The 20,538-nt window shown below is 41.1% G+C and overlaps 1 protein-coding gene across 2 annotated transcripts in view; it reads left to right on the forward strand.

Moving 5' to 3' along the window:
• l(2)k14505 (ATP synthase mitochondrial F1 complex assembly factor 2 homolog l(2)k14505) overlaps nt 1-20,538 on the forward strand; it is a 48,093-nt gene that overhangs the window by 19,400 nt on the left and 8,155 nt on the right. For both annotated transcript variants that reach the window (XM_068353802.1, XM_068353803.1), the window contains exons 4-8: nt 11,414-11,497; nt 11,627-11,734; nt 14,888-15,068; nt 17,458-17,573; nt 18,819-18,953. In XM_068353802.1, coding sequence (XP_068209903.1) covers nt 11,414-11,497; nt 11,627-11,734; nt 14,888-15,068; nt 17,458-17,573; nt 18,819-18,953 — 624 coding nt within the window. The remainder of the gene's footprint in view (nt 1-11,413; nt 11,498-11,626; nt 11,735-14,887; nt 15,069-17,457; nt 17,574-18,818; nt 18,954-20,538) is intronic.

A 20,538-nucleotide genomic window follows, 5' to 3' on the forward strand; every position in this document is an offset into this window, starting at 1 on the left:
GAGGAAATTAAATTATTTTATGGTTCCTCCAGCATTTTAAGTTGTGTATTAGGCTGGACATGGCAGCAACTAACTGTTGAGATGCCACCAGTACATTACCGTGTGTACTCATACTTTTCATGCAGTAGATTTTCCAAATAATTCATCTGTTGAGCCCTTTTTTTCTTAATGGATGTCTGCTACCTCCCAAAATTTAGGAAGTACCATGGTAGATAGAAGAGAATAGAATTTCAGATTTTTCAATATTAATCTTACCCGATAATCATGTAGCTGTCAACTCCGTTGCCCGACAGAATTCTACGGAAGGGATACGCCAGCGATCGCTATACAAGAGGGGGGTGTACTCACAAGCGCCACCTGTGGCCAGGTACTGCAGTACTTCTTGTTGACACCACCTCAATTTTTCCTCTGTCGTGCCTCCGGCTAGACCTACATGGATACGCTGTTGATTCTGGAGTTTTTGCTCATGATTTGGTGATGTATTTGCTCTAGATTTTAGCTTTCGCTATTCAGGAAGTTTTATTATTAGCTTAGCTAGCTTTTGGAATTAATTTGATTAATTATGGTGACGAAGAGAGTATGAACTCTCTTTCACTTTTAAATGGCCGACCCTTCCCTTAGACGGAAGTGTTGGTGTCTAAGAGAGTATAGACTCTCTTTCTTAATTTTGCTTAACAAAAGTTATAGATTTATTTTATATCTCTCCGCCTTTTATAGGCCTCTTCGATTAACTTCCTTTTTTATAAACTTATTAAAATTAATTTTTATATTTGTTTATATTCGACCTTTCCTAATAGTAGGCGGTCTTTTCTTGTACCGAAGTTAATTAACATTGAGCCCGTCATTTCGGTTTTACCTGTTAACATATTATGCTATTTTAATGTTTTTGAAAGAATTTCTTTGATAGTCTCGTACTGTTTTCAAAGTTGAACTAACGTTTTGTTTTGTCTCTGCAGTTGTTGACGTTCAGAACGTTCAACTTGCGCTCTATCGTTACGATAGAGAGAGAATTTTCACGGTGTCACGTTGCAGTAAGAGTAAACCGTTTCTAGCGTTTGTTCATTCTTTCTTAGCTTAATGGTTTTAATTCTAATAAAGGAACTTTTTATTTGGGAAATCTTTCAGTTTTTTTCCTTTAACAATAATATGTTTTAACGATATATATGATTGGGCTCTTCTCTCAGGTTCTAAGTCAAGAGAGAGAGAGAGAGAGAGAGATAGAGACGGAGGGAGAGAGAGGAGGATAAACGTTTCGTTCAAGCGAGTAACGTTGTTATCGTTTTTGCTCTTCTCCCTAGTCTCTTTAGGGGAAGAAGGTAAACGTTTCTAGAGTTTTATTCTTGTTCTCAAGCTTTATGCGGTGAGAGATTTTAAACGTAGTTTATTTGATCTAGTGTTTAGTCTCTTTCCAGCCACTGAATTATTTATCTTTCATTAGATTTTTCTGTTACATTGTAATTCTGTTTTCGCAATTATTAACTTTTAAGGAAGGATAGAATTGCGTGTTTCAGGTACAAACCACTTAAAGTTTCGAGTTCAGTGAAATAAGTGCAAACAGAAAATCAAAAGTGATAAGTGATAAGCGCAAAGTGTTACAGTGTTGCGTTCGAGGGTTCGTCTGTTCGTGCCAGTTGTTCGCCTAGTCTGGGACCTCTTACAAGCTCCCAAGCCCAGGGGAGAAGTAATGTCGAAGGACTTATGGGTTCAGCAGGCCTTGATCGACGAACAGACGTTTTCCTCCGTGGTTTCGGGTGTATCTACACACGTTGCCGACGTGATCACCCCACCCACACAAAGACGAGAGAGCCCTTTCTTTCCTCGTCTGCGGTAGAGGTTTCTCGCAGAAACCATGGACCAATCTTGCAGCTTTTAAGTGCAAGTCGGTCCCTTCCGCACAAGTCCAACTCCTAGGTGTAGCCATTAGCCCTGGGTCAGTTCGGACTTGCTGCAGTACGACAACTGCACACCTCCCAGAGAGGCAAGGTGGTATCGCAACAGGCAGTAGCTCCGTCTGTTGCCGCACCAGCTGTTTTAGACCCTCAGTCTCAACGGACAGTAGCTCCGTTTGTTGTTGTCTTTCTTAAACTCTAGTGGTCTTTGCTGCAGTCAATGCAGTCTCAGCTTGCGGTGTTGATGCAGGAGTTTCAGGCAGAGGAGGTTAATACACCTCCTCCTGCGAACGCTCCTCCTCCTCTGCGCAGTACAATCTGCCAGACGTATGAGGTTGAGGTTCCTCAGGCTACCTCCATGCGTGAGCTGCCGCGTTGGGAGTTGCCAGTTACCAGCGTTGTGCAGCAACCTCCACCTTCCTTGAGGCAGGAATCTCTTACCACGCTACAACCTCCTCAACAATGGGGACAGGAGTCTTATGCCTTACAACCTCCTCTTCCTTTGAGGCAAGAGTTTCTTGCAGTAAGACCATCCTCGAGGCAGCAACCTCTTGAGGTACGACAACCTCTACCATCCTTGAGGCAGCCACCTCAGCTCTCGCAGCTACAACCTCAACTCTCGAGGCAAGCTCCTCAAGAACCTCAACTCGTGAGACAGGAGTCGCGTTCTGCGCAGCCGCCACCTCAACTCTCGCAGCTCACACCTCAAGAACCTCAACTCGTGAGTCAAGAGCCTCTCTCTGCGCAGCCACCTCAACCCTTGAGGCAAGCGCAACTCTTGAGGCAGGAACCTCATGCTATGAGTCAGCCACCTCAACGCATGCATCTGCCACTTTCTCCTCAGCTTGAGCCTCTTCCCATTCAACTTTGAAATAACAAATGACAATAATAACACCTCATTACTTTCATAACTTGCATTTGTAAAACATATACATGTATGCCTACACAAACATTATGATAATGGAGGTTATTCGTATTACTTAAAAAAAAAAAAAAAAAAAATATATATGTATTCCTTGCAATATATTTTTAACAAAATCGCAAAAATATGGCAAAAATATCTTCAAAACAAAAATGAATCATGAGTTATGAATATAATGTAAATATTATGTTGATATTAAAACCCCATGCAAGCATGCATGAAGTAATGCAGTGTTGCCAACAGGGCGAGTTTCCCTTTCCTGAGGTGAAGTAGATTATAGTACGTATATTTAGTGCAGCTTAATTCTACGATTATCATGCCGGCTATCAAATTCATCAACAAAACAGTCTAAATCAATTCCCTCGGCACGTGCACTTTCAATGGACAGTAATGCGATATTACTCAATCTAGCACTGGTCATGGAATTTCTGAGAAATGTTACACGCCATGCAACATGCTCTGCTTACCTTACAGCATGCTCTACATACAGCATGCTCTGCATACAGCATGCTCTGCATACAGCATGCTCTGCATACCTTACCGCATGCTTCTCAGTCACACATCTTTGGTTGTTGCCAACTCACTAGACTGTCAAGCAGTTTCATAACGTTGCCTTCTAGTCTGCTGCTTTTGCACCAGTGAAACCCTCACTGAGAGAACTTAGCTTTTCTCGGATATGGTCCCTGTAGATGAGAAAGTGCTTTTCTCCCTCCTTCTGATATTCCCTTGAGGACTCTGTCATTTGGAGAGGAGCCTTTAGCTGCGTAGCCTCCTATGGACTTTTATTTAAGCATAACATGCTTCCAGGGAAGGTAATGGTTCCACTTCAGTCGCTAACCCCGTCTGTTACCACACCTGCTCCCATAGACCTTGAGCTGTGTTGCAAGACATGCAGTCCAAGCTTAGTCCTTGTTAGAGGATTTTTTGTTTACGGAGTCAGTGTGTCACTGGGAAGACGTTCAACAACCAGCAGAAGTGACTTGTTGTGACGCAGTGCGGCAACCTCAGCAACCCGATAAGGAGTTGTCTGTACGACCCAGACAGTCTAGACAGCTTCGGGTTGTCACTGTACTTCCTCGCTTCCCCATGGTTGACAGTTCACAGACTGTGCAGCAGTACCATGATCTTGTGTCCGGCTCCGTCAGACGACTGGCTTTTAAGAGCTCCCACAAGTCGTCGCTGTCTGGAGATTCTCAGATGGACTATGGATCTGACCAAGGAACTGGGCCTCCTGGTCAATTTTGAGGAGTCCCAGCTCGTCCCATCCCAGAACATTGTCTACCTGGGTATGGATCTTCAGAGTCGAGCTTTTCGGGCTTTTCCGTCGGCCCCAAGGATCTTCCAAGCCCTAGAATGCATCCAGAGCATGCTGAGAAGGAACCGATGCTCAGTCAGGTAGTGGATGAGTCTAACAGGGACACTTTCATCGCTGGCCCTGTTCATCGTGTTAGGGAGACTCCACCTCCACCCCCTTCAGTATCATCTAGCTGCTCACTGGATAAAGGACATGACGCTAGAGACGGTCTCAGTTCCTGTTTCCGAAGAGAGGAGGTCTACTCTCGCGTGGTGTAAGAACAGCTTTCTTCTCAAGGAAGTCCACCTTTGGCTGTTCAGAAACCCGACCGCCGTCTCCTCTCGGACGCATCAGACACGGGCTGGGGTGCGACTTTGGACGGACAGGAATGCTCGGGAACATGGAATCAGGAGCAAAGGACACTTCACATCAATTGCAAGGAGTTGTTGGCGGTTCTTCTGGCCTTGATAAACTTCAAGTCCCTCCAGCTTAACAAGGTGGTGGAGGTGGACTCTGACAACACCACAGCCCTGGCTTACATCTCCAAGCAGGGAGGGACTTTCGTGGAAGTTGTTCTAGATCGCAAGGGACCTCCTCATCTGGTCTTTAGATCGAAAGCTCACGCTGGTAACGAGGTTCATTCAGGGCGGTATGAATGTCATGGCAGATCGCCTCAGCCGGAAGGGTCAGGTCATCCCCACAGAGTGGACCCTTCACAAGAATGTTTGCAGCAGACTTTGGGCCCTGTGGGGTCAGCCAACCATAGATCTGTTCGCTACCTCGATAACCTAGAGACTCCTGTTGTATTGTTCTCCGATTCCAGACCCAGCAGCAGTTCACGTGGATGCTTTTCTGCTGGATTGGTCCCATCTCGACCTGTATGCATTCCCGCCGTTCAAGATTGTCAACAGGGTACTTCAGAAGTTCTCCTCTCGCAAAGGGACACGGCTGACGTTGGTTGGCTCCGCTCTGGCCCGCGAGAGAATGGTTCATAGAGGTACTGCAATGGCTGGTCGACATTCCCAGGACTCTTCCTCTAGGAGTGAACCTTCTACGTCAACCTCACGTAAAGAAGGTACACCCAAACCTCCACGCTCTTCGTCTGACTGCCTTCAGACTTTCGAAAGACTCTCAAGAGCTAGGGGCTTTTCGAAGGAGGCAGCCAGAGCGATTGCCAGAGCAAGGAGAACATCCACTCTCAGAGTCTATCAGTCTCAAGGGGAAGTCTTCCGAAGCTGGTACAAGACCAATGCAGTTTCCTCAACCAGTACCACTTTAACCCAGATTGCTGACTTCCTGTTACATCTAAGGAAAGTAAGATCCCTTTCAGCTCCTACGATCAAGGGTTACAGAAGTATGTTGGCAGCGGTTTTCCGCCACAGAGGCTTGGATCTTTCCACCAACAAAGATCTACAGGACCTCCCTAGGTCTTTTGAGACCTCAAAGGAACGTCGGTTGTCCACTCCAGGCTGGAATCTAGACGTGGTCCTAAGGTTCCTTATGTCATCAAGATTTGAACCTCTCCAATCAGCCTCTTTTTAGGACCTCACATTAAAAACTCTTTTCCTCGTGTGCTTGACAACAGCTAAAAGAGTAAGTGAGATCCACGCCTTCAGCAGGATCATAGTTTTCACATCTGAAACGGCTACATGTTCCTTGCAGCTCGGTTTTTGCTAAACGAGCTTCCTTCACGTCCTTGGCCTAAGTCGTTCGAGATCCCAAGCCTGTCCAACTTGGTGGGGAATGAACTGGAGAGAGTACTTTGCCCAGTTAGAGCTCTTAGGTACTATCTAAAAAGGTCTTAACCTTTACGAGGACAATCAGAAGCCTTATGGTGTGCTATCAAGAAGCCTTCTTTTCCAAGGTCTAAGAACTCAGTTTCTTACTATTCAGGCTTCTGATTAGGGAAGCACATTCTCATCTGAAGGAAGAAGACCTTGCTTTGCTGAAGGTAAGGACACATGAAGTGAGAGCTGTGGCTACTTCAGTGGCCTTCAAACAGAACCGTTCTCTGCAGAGTGTTATGGATGCAACCTATTGGAGAAGCAAGTCAGTGTTCGCATCATTCTATCTCAAAGATGTCCAGTCTCTTTACGAGTACTGCTACACCCTGGGACCATTCGTAGCAACGAATGCAGTAGTAGGCGGGGGCTCAGCCACTACATTCCCATAATCCCATAACCTTTTAACCTTTCTCTTGAATACTTTTTATGGGTTGTACGGTCGGCTAAGAAGCCTTCCACATCCTTGTTGATTTGGCGGGTGGTCAATTCTTTCTTGAGAAGCGCCGAGGTTAAAGGTTGTGATGAGGTCCTTTAGTATGGGTTGCAGCCCTTGATACTTCAGCACCTTAGAGTTGTTCAGCCTCCTAAGAGGAACACTGCGCTCAGTAAGGAAGACGAACTTATTTAAGGCAGAGTAATGGCTCAAGTCGACTTCCTTACCAGGTACTTATAATTTCATTGTTATTTTGAATAACTGATAATATGAAATACGGGATACTTAGCTTCTTGATATACATGTACACTGGTTTTCACCCACCTCCCTGGGTGTGAATCAGCTACATGATTATCGGGTAAGATTAATATTGAAAAATGTTATTTTCATTAGTAAAATAAATTTTTGAATATACTTACCCGATAATCATGATTTAATTGACCCACCCTTCCTCCCCATAGAACCAGTGGACCGAGGAAAAATTGAGGTGGTGTCAACAAGAAGTACTGCAGTACCTGGCCACAGGTGGCGCTTGTGAGTACACCCCCCTCTTGTATAGCGATCGCTGGCGTATCCCTTCCGTAGAATTCTGTCGGGCAACGGAGTTGACAGCTACATGATTATCGGGTAAGTATATTCAAAAATTTATTTTACTAATGAAAATAACATATTTTTGAAGACAAATTTTATGCTGGTATAATTAGTTTTAAAAATAATCTAGTCAAATACCATACATATGAACACTGAGTGTCTTCATTTGCCTTTAACTCTAAATGGCCAGGCAGTAAACTTGAACAATTAGTTGTGACATTAGGTGACTTACAAACTGTGGATACTGAATTCCCAGTCTTGTCATACTCGTATTGGTCAAGATCCTGAAAACTTTCTTTGCCTATGCTCTTTCCTGCTACGGGTACTATTTCTGAATCATCTTCCCGGCTCCAAGTCATTACTGTTCTCCTTTGCCTGTAGTTCCAACACCAAAATTGGTTCTGGCAGATGTTCATGTACACTCAAGACAGAGTATTCATACAGAGGCAACATCTGGGTACCTTTGATTGTTGTAGGAAGTTCATGACTGGTCCAGGCATCCTTCATCATGTGAATTATAAAGTGTCATTGCTGTATCTATGACTGCAGTCCCCATTTTTCTTTAACACTGTTCACAGAATTTACAAAATAAAGCTTGTGCTTTATCTTTGAAATCTTCAAAGAATGTCCTCCTCTCTTCCTTCTTCCATTACGTTTTGTTCTCTTCTAGTCTTCACAAGATAAATGCCTCTCTGTTTCTAGTAATCTCTGCCTCTGGTACACCACACAGCAGATCAGTAGATTTTTTACTACACACGCTGGAGATGTACTTGATTCTTAAGACCCCGGATTTTGCTGTACCTAAAACTTCAAAGACACCCACTAGACAAAAGGGAAGATTTTATTACTCTGTTTAGGACATTGTAACCCTTGTTGATTTTTCAGAGGAGTATTGTGCTGAAAGATTCCTTCTCATAAGTAATGGCTTGGTCTGGGCCATCCTCAGGTATGCAGGGGAGTCTATTGTAGCAGAGCTAAGTCCCATATATTCGTCCCAGGGTAATCTTCAGGAAATTGTCAAATACCAAGTAGTTTCTCATAGCCTTGTTTTGGCCTCAGCAGGTCTGGTTCATGTAACAACTCCAGCTTCTGATAGACTTGATAAAAGCTGTTAGTACAGCAATATTTCTTTAAGTCCTATGACAGCCTTAGCAACCTATTACTTAATTCATGGAGATTGTTAAGCGAGGGCTCAGAAGTAATCGCTTTTCAAGGGATCTTGCTACAGTCATTTCCTACTTCTGCCAAGATTCTGCTTTCAATCTGTATCAATTCAGTTGGGGAATGTTTAACAGTACAAGAATGTCTATGTAATTTTATGTCTATTCCAATAGTTGCAGAGTCCTTTTTAAATATTTGAGCAATCTTCTCTTGGCTTGCAGGCCACTCATCAACTCCCAGTTGGCAAATATGAATACTCCTTTTCTTCCAATAGAATTGGCATCTATTTTTATTAATTCAAAACCAGTCAAGGCACTTTCTGTCAAGTCAGGTTTAGAGAACATTCCTCTGTTAGGCCCTAATGATTGTCAATCTCCATTGGCTGCTCATATCTACAGTTATTGATTTAGTTTGGTCTCTCTTCAACTTTCTTTCTTCATCTACGGGCATTCTATCCACTTTATATTTTTCCTCAGCCACTTTGCCGTCTAGAACATTTCTTTGCCGTCTGCTGTGTTGAGATTCTGAGCGCCCACTTTGTTTTAAGCTGCCAACTAGTATAGACATACTTCCAGCTCTCTTTTACTTTTTCTTTTAGTTATGTTGGTAGATCATCGTTGGTAAGGGATGTTTAATGGGAAGGATTGATTTCAAGTGGTTTCTCAGGAAATGTAACTGTTACAGTTTTCTGTACGAACTTGTCGATATCTACATTTTTATTCCTGTTAGATAGCATTTCTGTTTGCTGTTTATTCCTTTGTTTGTGTGACCCTGTGACGATGACGACAGTGTACGGTACAGTATTCCCAGGGAGGTTAGCAAGCCTTAAACATCAATGTGCACCCTCTAAGAAGGTTTTATGGCCACTTAGTGTCTTCAGTGTTCTGTCACCAGAAAGGTGCTAAGATTGTTTATCTGGTTATGTCTTCTCTCCTTGGGGAGTTCCCTTTAGGACCTTTGTCATTAGCCCAAACAACAATTAGGAAAACTTGAAAAATCCTCCTCCCCTTTCTGCTTCAAGTTAATCTCATCACACTGCTGATTAGGATAGAAGGGCTCCATTCTTCTTATCCCCTTTATGGGTGAATAATGGGAAAGACTGATCGATAGGAGATGCATACGTGTGGCTACTGTTTCTCTCCTTGTGGGAGATGCTGGTACTCCAAGAGTCCCCTTTAATCCTTTAACCAGAGACTAAGAAGAGGACAACAACTCGGTGCAGAGGTCTCTTGTGTGCGAGCTCTTACAGGAGAGCACCCTCACATGTTTGTGAGTGCTTCTATGAGAGCTCTCCTGTGCGCACGCACTCCTATAAAAGCGTGCTTTCATTGGAATCTTCCTTCTTCATTGGGAAACCCATTCTACACAGGCTCCACACCAGCAACTGCTCCAGGATAATAGGAAACATCAGTGGTAAGCAGCCAGAAATTCCCTTACCTAATGGTTTCAGTGGAATAGGAAACACTGGACGATCTGGCTTTATTCTCTCCAGGGAGTTTCACTCAAACCCTACCTCCATAGATCCTGTCAGTCAAAGATGATTCCAAGAAGGATGGGGCACAGAGTGGGTACATGATCACCCTAGGGAAGTGGTTCTTGTAAGAAAGACACCGTTTTTTTTTCCCTACCGGCAATGCTTGCAATGTGAGTACTTTACAGGCAGGGTTGGTAAAGTACTCTGCGCACCGAGAGACGACGTGCTTCCATTCGTGACTTTCATCAATGAATGGGCTTGTCTAATAAACCCTTATCAAACAGGCACACTATTGGGAAGTTGAAAAGGTAAGGCTGTTGATTAGATTCATCCAGACGGAAGGACAGTGCAAGCAAACAAACTCATTTGACAGTAGCCCTGTGTAGGATCATTTGTGATCCCTACATCATTGTGGGGCAAAATAGCTTCATACATCAAGTTTTCACCATCGCCCAACTGGCTCGCCATTCAGTTTGACAGGAATTTACAGTTTCCGCTACCCAGTCCCAGTCAGCTGGCAGAATTTAATGATGCATTACAACAAATTATTCATAGGGACTCTACATGCTTCTTCCTTTTCTCACATCTTATTTCGCCTATCACTCTAAAGTCGATTAATGACAGCGGCTTTGCACCTTATGGTATCTGGATCAGCTTTTACTTCCTTTGTCAAGGTAGCTTCTTTATCTTTGCGATGAAGGATACTGCTCAGCCCTCAAACCAAGTTCTCAACAAGTTCTTGGGTCTGGACCCTTTGCAAGAATTGACAAGGCCTGTGGAGCTTCTAGGGAGCACAAGCCTCAGGAAACGTTTCACTAGTTTCCAAACTCTCAAGTGAACCCACTTAAACAGCGGAATGAACGGCAGATAAGCCATCAACCCTCGAGTATCCTCAACTCATCTAGTCCTGATGAAGCAAGTAGGAAATGGTATGACCTTGCATGTGGCTCAAGTCATTCTGAAGAATAAAGGACCTCCATCACCTTAGTTCAGGAGTTCGGGTATAGGACCTAGAACCCAGCTGTTCATAACTTCATAAGGGACCATCAGAAACCAGAATACCTTGCCTCCCGGTTCTTGGATACAACAATACCGTTTCTTTCTGGCTTTGGAGGTCAATCCAATACTGTATCATTTTCTTATAGGCAAGGAGACGTAGGGATCATCATGGACTTGTGCCCACAAAGTCAAGCATAAGAGATCTGTCCCAACTCTCAGGAAGAGCATGTCAGGGGTGCAATTTTTAAGATAAGAGTGAGGTAATAACAGAACCATATTTGACCATTTTCTATGGGCGTATACTCATAGGACCTTGTATACAGTATCCTTGATGTTATGGTAGTTCCAAACGTAGCTACTTCAGTGGACAAGAAACATATCGTCTAAGATAGCGGTTGGTATGTTAGCCTAGAATGAGAGGTAAATCGACTGGCCATTCTACCCCTTCTTCTTTTCCCTTCCTTTAGTTGCAGCACTTGCTCTGCTGTTTGATGGATTGGATGCTAGATGTAGTGGAGCCTCAAGCATTTTTTGATAATGTACCAGCCGAACTCGGTTGAGTCCCTTGTCAGGCTGGGAGGAACGTAGAGAGGAGAGGTCCCCCTTTCTGTTTCATTTGTTTGATGTCGGCTACCCCCCAAAATTTGGGGAAATGCCTTGGTGTATGTATGTATGTATGTATGTTATGAGATAGAATGGTTTAAAAGATGTAGAATTCTTTGCAGTGGCAGTTCTGATATTTTGAAGTATTTATTAGCTGATTCTTAAAAAAGATCTTTACCTTCCTATTTATGTTTATTTCATAATGTAATGTTTTTACACTCATTACCTATTCGTCACGTATATATTACCCCTTTTATTTACAGATACCACACTATGGTCTGGCCCTGGCAGTAGCTCATGAATGGACTGCAGTTCAAGAGAAAATTCATCCAAGTTTAATGCATTTAGTAAGTTTAGCAACAATAATTCCAATAAAATCTGAATAATTCATATTTGCAATGTAGTGCATATATACAAAAAGTCATGCATGATAATTAATTACTGTACTTGATGTAATTTTTGGTTATGTTCAACAGACTGGCCTCAGTTTCACAGTGACTGATAACCCCCTTCATTCATCAAAGTGGGATGTCGTCGATAAGATGCTGGACTACTTGGAAACAGATACCATTTTGTATCGAGAAGTAAGTTTGATTCTAGTTAAAATTTGCATGCAATAACTTTTTCTTAAGGTTCTTTATGTAGTTCTTTGTTACCTCCGCCAACGAAGTTGGAAGGAGGTTATGCGGTCACCCCTGTTTGTGTGTTTGATTGTGAACAGCCTCCTGGTCACAATTTTAATCGTAGAGTAATAAAACTTGCAGGGATTAACTGTTGTGTAAAAAGCTTGAAATGATTAAATTTTGGAAGGTCAAAGTCACGGTCAAGCAAAATGTCCAATTCACGTAATCAGCAATAAGACTGGACATTGTTGTCACAGAGACTTCAACCTTGGTTTATATTTGAGTGTGTGAAAATCTACGACAATTAATACTTGTTAAGGTCAAGGTCGAGCAAAAGGTAGAGAAATAAGCTGTTGCGGCGGAGGTCTACGCTCTACTGAGTGCCCCTCTAGTTGTCATTTTTTTTTACCAGTTCTTAATTGCATTATATATTCATCTTCGTGGAAATACCATCACTGGTTCAGGAAGCTCTAAAAAGGTTGACCACCCAAAACCTTCTATCTTCTGTCTTCATACATTTATCATTTTCTCAAAGGTACTGTACATGAGCATATCTGTCTTCTTTAGATCAGTAAGCCATCAGTCACAAAACACAATCGACTGAGGAACTTCCCTACTTTACTGATGTCAAGGTATATCTATAATGCTTCAATAAATCTTTTGTCTTTATATATCTAAGGCATTCAGGTATAGTGGAATGTGTTAGCCCACCTTCTTGGTCCCATCCATGAGGCACTGAGGTGGCCAAGAGTCTAGTGTTATCCCTTTCTGCTATCTCTCAGGTTGGTCCAGAGTGAGAGAGAGAAACACTGCAATTGGAAACATAGAGAATGAGAGAATATGTCTCTCTGGCCAGAGCTTTTCAGCATATCCTGAACTTCCTCTCCTGCCTCTGATGAAGAAGCTCTTTGGTAGAGTTTAGATCCCTCCTCCTCGTCAGGGGAATGTTTCCTGTTCGAAGGAAGCTTCAAGTGGTCTTGCCTACACTGGGATTTAGGTCCTGGGGCGGGATGGCCCGTACCCCCAGGGCACGGGCATATGTGCCTTCTGCTCACTATAGGAAGACATCATAGGGTCTTTTCCTCATGAATGTCTTTGTTTTTTGTTTCCACTTTGGCAAAAATTTTGGAGAAGAGTCTTCTTGGTATTGTGTGGATTCAGGGGATTGATCCATGCTCAAAGGAGCTTTGAGCAGTGTTCCCCAATTTGGTACTTGTGTCCCTAGGGAGGGTCGTCTTTCCTCAGGGTATTGGTGCATGCATCTACTGCTAATCTGAGGAGGGAATCATAGGGATTATCCCCCAAAATTGTCTCTTTTCTGCATTACCAAGAGAGTAGGAGAGTTACAGGCTTTTCATGCTGTCATACTTTTTTAGGGATGGTAATTCTGTTCCCTACATCGTCCCATATACTGCACGACGAAAACCCGGTACCAGTTGGTCTCGAACACCAGTTTGAAACTTTTTATTTTTTTTACTCCATTGCTCCGTGTAAGTTGACATGGAGTTTCCTGATGTCACATTAAGGTACTGCAGTGCTACTTGAGGAGGACTTGACACCCCCATGCAAATGTCACAGCCTTAGCCCTAACAAGAACAAGAAGGAAGTGTCCAGACACTGTTCATTCAGGCTTGGTGAGGCTGCTTTCTTGTAGATTTGACTTAGGTCAGTGCGTACCTCTGCTGTCTCAAGCAAGAACTAACAAGCCTAGCCATAGAAAGTAGCTTTCCAATTAATGGTTAACATACTAGGAGCTAAAGGTGTCGGACCACCTTTGTGCTTCTGTACCTTACGGATGCTACCCAAAGACTCTTGGACCCCTTTTCCTTAGGTCCTTAGTAGGCTGTTCAGTAGTTGTGTAGTACTCCTAACTCTCTCACGGGACTTGGTTACGCATCCTGTGTAAGGTAATGCGTACGGCATAAATCTTGAGGAGAGGTAGAATTATTGGTTGTTCGACCACTTTCTTGTTCCTCTTTCGAGGGGATGCAGCAGACGTAACTACTGTATTACATGCTGGTTGGATGTCTGATTCTGGTGGGTTGCATGATAGAGCAACTTTCTTGCAGACTACCTTTGACAAGAAGGAACTCCTCCATCCTCCTGATAATGGTAGGCATGGGTCAGTGACTTACCCAAAATTTCTCTTGATGAACCATGTTTGATTCTTCAGATGCTATCTTGCTGTTAGGGAGATAGGTTTTCCTGGTCCTAATACTAGCTTATCTTTAAGCCACTAGTGGACAAGGCTCTAACAGGTTTAATAGTCCTATGGTTAGCTGTTGGGAGATATTCAAAGCTACTGGCCTTGCTCCTGTATAGGGACCATGAACAATTATATATCTAAGGAAGAAAAGACTTTTTCAGTTCGTTTCTAATGTATGAAAGTTTTATTTAAATAATTAAAAAACCTTTGTTTCTAAAGGACAAAAATTTTATATAACAAATAACAAACTTTAGAAGTTATTTGTATTTTCCCAGCTATAAAAACCTGAGCCAGTCATTATATTTCCCACCTCATCCACACCTTGCAGTCCTAGGCTTAAGGAGAAAAGTGACTATATGGGACAGTCGAGTGAGTAGGATTTCCCTTCGAACTACTTGTCATTAACCTACTACCTTGTTAGCGCTTCAATAATCGCTCTAGCACTTCTGAAGACATATCCTTATTTTAACCCTTTTACCCCCAAAGGACGTACTGGTACGTTTCACAAAAGCCATCCCTTTACCCCCATGGACGTACCGGTACGTCCTTGCAAAAAAATGCTATAAAATTTTTTTTTCATATTTTTGACAATTTTTTGAGAAAATTCAGGCATTTTCCAAGAGAATGAGACCAACCTGACCTCTCTATGACAAAAATTAAGGCTTTTAGAGCAATTTAGAAAAAATATACTGTACTGCAAAATGTGCTGGGAAAAAAATAACCCCCTGGGGTTAAGGGTTGGAAATTTCCAAATAGCCTGGGGGTAAAAGGGTTAAGGGACTAGGATTTTTATAGCTATGAAAAATACAAATTACAGTACTGTACTTTTAAAATTGTGTCTTTTATGGTTGCTATCACCATGAAAAGAAATTTCCCCACGATTAAAACCTCTTTTCTGTACTTACCAGGGTTCTGATGACTTCATGGAACTTTTGGAAAGAGAGTGGGATCCCTTGTTGGAGTGGTTTAATACAAAATTTAATGTGAACTTAACACCCTGCAATGGAATCTGTGGTGCCAATATTCCTGTCGAGATTAGGGAAGCAGTACGGCGCTATTTTTTGTCGTATGATATATGGGCAGTTCACGGTAAGTTTATATTTTTAGCTTTTCTTTAAAGGTTCTTCATATAGTATTTAAAACAAATGTAAAATTAAAAAGTAAAAGAAATATTTATCCTAAGGATGAGAGATTTTCTCAGTTCCATTGTGTTTTGTTGATTGTTGATTGTCTTTGTCCTCAAAATTTCTAGGGATACCCCTTATGGCAAACCAAGGAATTTGGGTCCTACGTTATAATACGATATATATCATAAAAACTAAGTAGATTTTGGTTCAATTGACTACAGGGTAATGGAAGGTGATTTATGTATAATTTCTATGTATTTTTGTAATTACAATGTAGTCAAAATATAGTTACCTAGATTCCAAATTTGTCCCATTGTAGGGTTACCTTGAGTTCTTCTGGCACTAGATTTTTTATACCATAATTATATTTTTCAGTTTGGAATAAAACATATTCAACTTAAACAGCATAAAATAGACTTTATTTTATATAAATTGGCTTGACTATAGGGCATAAGTGGTGTGATTATGCATTAGGTAGATTAACCTAAGGTAAAAAAGATAATTTTTGTAGTACAGTATTTAATAAATCATTATATAATAGACATTAGTAGACAATTTTGCCAAACTAAAGGCTCCTTCAAGTGTTTTGAGTGTGTTTGAAACATTTTTAGTGATGTTTGGTTGACGAGACATTCCATTGAGATTCTTAGATTACAAACCCTCATGAAGTATGTATAAAATTTTATTTGATTTATATATGGCTCAGTCCTCGGTTGGGCAGGGCATTCAGTGCCGAGGGGAAACTGGGCTAATAATTTAAAAGACGTTGGACTGCAAAACGGAAGAAGGGAGGCGGGAATGGAGATAAAGTATTAGACTAAAAGTATGTTCAGCTAGTAGTTTATAAGTAGACGGGGATATTTATTATGTACAGAGAGGAAGCAATTGTTGTTAATGAATCCTATGGTTATCAGAATTTTTTCCTCCCTGATTTACATGAATATATTCCATGTACACATACTTTGTATCATAAACAGAATCTTATCGAAGTACAGTAGATACTAGAGTTGTTTAGCTTTTATATGAAACTTTCCACATTTATCTTTCCCTGGATGATTTTATCTCAATGGTGATTTAGTTACACTTCGTGATAGTCTGAGTAACCTTTCTCAGTACATTTCAATTAAAAGACTGTACCATCTGTTATTTTTGCATTCTTTTTCCTTCAGAAAATAATTTGCACGAAGATTGCCTTTTCTGTATTCTGCAACTTTTAGGTTTAAGCAAATATTTTTAAGGTAAATCATTTATCCAAATGAGTAAATCAGTTTTTGTTTGCGGATGATACTGTACTGGTTGCAGACACAGAAGAGAAGCTTGGACGATTAGTGACAGAATTTGGAAGAGGGTGTGAGAGAAGGAAGTTGAGAGTTAATGTGGGTAAGAGTAAGGTTATGAGATGTACGAGAAGGGAAGGTGGTGCAAGGTTGAATGTCATGTTGAATGGAGAATTACAGTACTTGAGGAGGTGGATCAGTTTAAGTACTTGGGGTCTGTTGTTGCAGCAAATGGTGGAGTGGAAGCAGATGTACGTCAGAGAGTGAATGAAGGTTGCAAAGTGTTGGGGGCAGTTAAGGGAGTAGTAAAAAATAGAGGGTTGGGCATGAATGTAAAGAGAGTTCTATATGAGAAAGTGATTGTACCAACTGTGATGTATGGATCGGAGTTGTGGGGAATGAAAGTGATGGAGAGACAGAAATTGAATGTGTTTGAGATGAAGTGTCTAAGGAGTATGGCTGGTGTATCTCGAGTAGATAGGGTTAGGAACGAAGTGGTGAGGGTGAGAACGGGTGTAAGAAATGAGTTAGCAGCTAGAGTGGATATGAATGTGTTGAGGTGGTTTGGCCATGTTGAGAGAATGGAAAATGGCTGTCTGCTAAAGAAGGTGATGAATGCAAGAGTTGATGGGAGAAGTACGAGAGGAAGGTTAAGGTTTGGGTGGATGGATGGAGTAAAGGAAGCTCTGGGTGATAGGAGGATAGATGTGAGCGAGGCAAGAGAGCGTGCTAGAAATAGGAATGAATGGCGAGCGATTGTGACGCAGTTCCGGTAGGCCCTGCTGCTGCCTCCGATGCCTTAGATGACCGCGGGGGTAGCAGCAGTAGGGGATTCAGTATTATGAAGCTTCATCTGTGGTGGATAATGTGGGAAGGTGGGCTGTGACACCCTAGCAGTACCAGCTGAACTCGGTTGAGTCCCTTGTTAGGCTGGAGGAACGTAGAGAGTAGAGGTCCCCTTTTTGTTTTTGTTTCTTTGTTGATGTCGGCTACCCCCCAAAATTGGGGGAAGTGCCATGGTATATGTATGTATGTATGTATGTACTGAATATTTTTTTTTTTTTATCCTGGCAGGTTTCTTTTATGGCGTAGAAGCAATTAAATCGGTGGTGTTGGCGATAGCAGCGGCAGAAAGAAAAATCTCAGTTGAAAAAGCAGTTTATCTCTCGAGGATAGAAACAGAGTACCAGGTAAAGTTTTCAATGTAATACATATTATCGAATGCAAATTTAATGAGAAATTATTATAAAATCATTATCAGGTAAACTTTCATATGTAAATGCCATGTTCCTGTGATATGACAAGTTTTGAAAGCAAATTTACTGACTTACCATGTCCACAGTTTTGCTTAGTTATGATAATATATTAATATTAAAGGTAAATTCATTTATTTCCTTTGGTGTAGCTAAGGTTAATTTGATTAAAAATTACTTTGATGTGGAGGTCATTACTAAATGCATAAAGTGTTGGGATTTATTTCCGGTGTAATTTGCATGATAAAAAAGGAATGAAATTTTTGCTTACATTACAAAAGCAATAATTGATGAGATTGTTTCAAGATAAACATCAAGGGTCACTGGGAAGGCAGTGAAATTTTAAAATAGAAATAATACAGTTATTTTATTTGTAAAATCAGAAGTTCTCAGACGGTAGATAGCTGGCATGGTGTGTTCATTGGAATCAACTACCTAAAGTTTAAGAGAGGTTATAGATTATATTTCAAATCTATAAATTAAAATTCTGTCGCCCCCATTGTAGAGCAGTCAGTGAGGTCAAAATGAAAATGTTTGGTATTTTAATTTATAATAAAAGTTTTGGCCACAAAAATACATCTGTGTAGTTGTTGCACTACAAGTTAAGATTTGACCATAAGCAATGAATTTGTGTAAGAGAGCATAAAGGTGACAATGTTACCTCTGGTCAGTTTATCAATCATTAGATTTGTAAAGTTGTAAATTACCAATATGTGATAATTACATATAAGAGTATACCTTTATGTCCTGTCTTTTGGACATGGTATTCAGGTTAAGCCACTTGACCCTTTTACCCCCAGGCTATTTGGAACTTTCCAACCCTTAACCCCCAGGCATTTTTTTTTTCAAGCACATTTTGCAGTATAATTTTTTAAAATTGCTCTAACAGCCTTAATTTTCATCATAGAGAGGTCAGGTTGGTCTCATTCTCTTGGAAAATGCCTGAAGTTTCTCAAAAAATTATCAAAATTATGAAAAAAAATGTAAATAGCAGTTTTTTGCAAGGACGTACCGGTATGTCCATGGGGGTAAAGGGATGAGCTTTGTGAAACGTACCAGTACGTCCTTTGGGGGTAAAAGGGTTAACAAGAGATGCGAGATAATTTCTCTTTAAAATTTCACAAATATTTCCTTATGTCTTCCCTCTTTTTCATTTCATCTCTAATTCTTTTTGGTTTTCAGGCCTCAAGATGGGGATCTGTTGAGTGGGCGCATGATCTAGAAAAATACGATTTGCAATCAAGGTTTTCTGCTGCCATGATTTTCATTCAATTCAATACGTGGAATGCTACAGTGAAGCAGAAGAGCAATGAATAGGTGAGTGTATAATAAGTCAAGGATTAGTTCATTATTCTTTACTACACATCACCTGCATTTGAACTGTGTAATATCCAATTATTGATAATCAGTATATAGGAAAATAATTGCTGCATATGTTATCTTTTGAATCATGGGAATTCCTAAAGTAGTAACACTATCAGAGAGTTCACCCTTTTTACTATGTTTACTATCCTAAAGTTCAGCTTATGACTGTTGCAAGTCTTCAGTTATAAAAAATAAAGCCACAAGAATAAAATAAACTTTGGGCAAACAATTTTATGTAAAGTACTACAACTTCAGTGTCAAAAATATAAACCATTTCTTGCCCAATACTTTGATACTTGAATGGATTTCATTTTATCTATGGGAATTTGGGTAGCACTAAAATCGAAGAGAGTTGTTCGGTTAAGTTACAATTGCCCCACCTTATGTGGGTCGGTGGGACATGGGCTCTTGCAAGGAGAGTTGTTTGTTTAACTGGGGTAAGATCCCACAGTTGCAATATGAGGGTAAAACATAAAAGAGCTTGTATAGCAAGATAGAAGAAGGATGAAATACTGTATAAGGCTAGGTTGTAGGTACAGATAGAATGTGACAAAGACACTTCAGTAAAGCCTTCGATGTGCATGACATGGTTGAAATTTGACAGTACTATTAAAATTATCTTATTCATTTGTGGTAGCGGATGTGGTAACGTCCTTGACTGGTAAACGCCAGACTAAGGTTTGAGTCCCGCTTAAACTCATTAGTGTCTTTGGTCGCTGCAACCTCACCATCCTTGTGAGCTAAGGATGGGGGATTTGGGGGAGCCTTTAAGTCTATCTGCTAAGTCATCAGCAGCCATTGCCTGACCCTCCTTGGTCCTAGCTTGGGTGGAGAGGGGACTTGGGCCGCTGATGATATACGTATATGGTCAGTCTTTAGGGCATTGTCCTGCTCGATAAGGCAATGTCACTGGCCCTTTGCCGCTGCCATTCGTGAGCAGCCTTTAAACCTTTAAATCTTTGTCAAATTATTCCTATGAATTTCATGTTGCCTTTTTTTTTTTCCATGTTAGAATATTTGGCAATGTTTCTCAGAATTCCTTGTATGTAAAGCCATGGTTCCCCCTGATACTAACTCTAAACTAGTTTTATGATGCTTTCAGTTCATTTATTCGCTGGTTTCTTGAATTGTGTACGACTATTTCTGGTAAAATCCAGGAACATGAATAGCAACTTGACTATCGAGGCATGAGTGCGCTATATAGTGTCTGTTTTTTCAGTTTTCTCGCCATGTTTATGATCTTAAGGTGTTTTTCAACCTGTGATCCAAATTGTGGTTATTTTGTGATTTTAGATCGTTTAACATTTTAATTCGGGATGTCCTCCTCTGGAATTACTATGACCGCCGTTGAGCGTTCCATTCACAGGATTCCATTTTGTTTTGAGGAATTTTGTTTGTTAATAGTTCCTCTTGACTAGGTAGTTCCTCTTGACTAGTAATGTCAAGAAGCTCTTGAATTAGTTTTGACTTCAAGAGAGAGAGATATGATCTATCCACAAGGCAGTATTGCCATATACTGCCATGTTCCTATTGCTAC

Source organism: Palaemon carinicauda, chromosome 30, assembly GCF_036898095.1.
Source record: "Palaemon carinicauda isolate YSFRI2023 chromosome 30, ASM3689809v2, whole genome shotgun sequence".
NCBI classification, from domain to species: domain Eukaryota; kingdom Metazoa; phylum Arthropoda; class Malacostraca; order Decapoda; family Palaemonidae; genus Palaemon; species Palaemon carinicauda.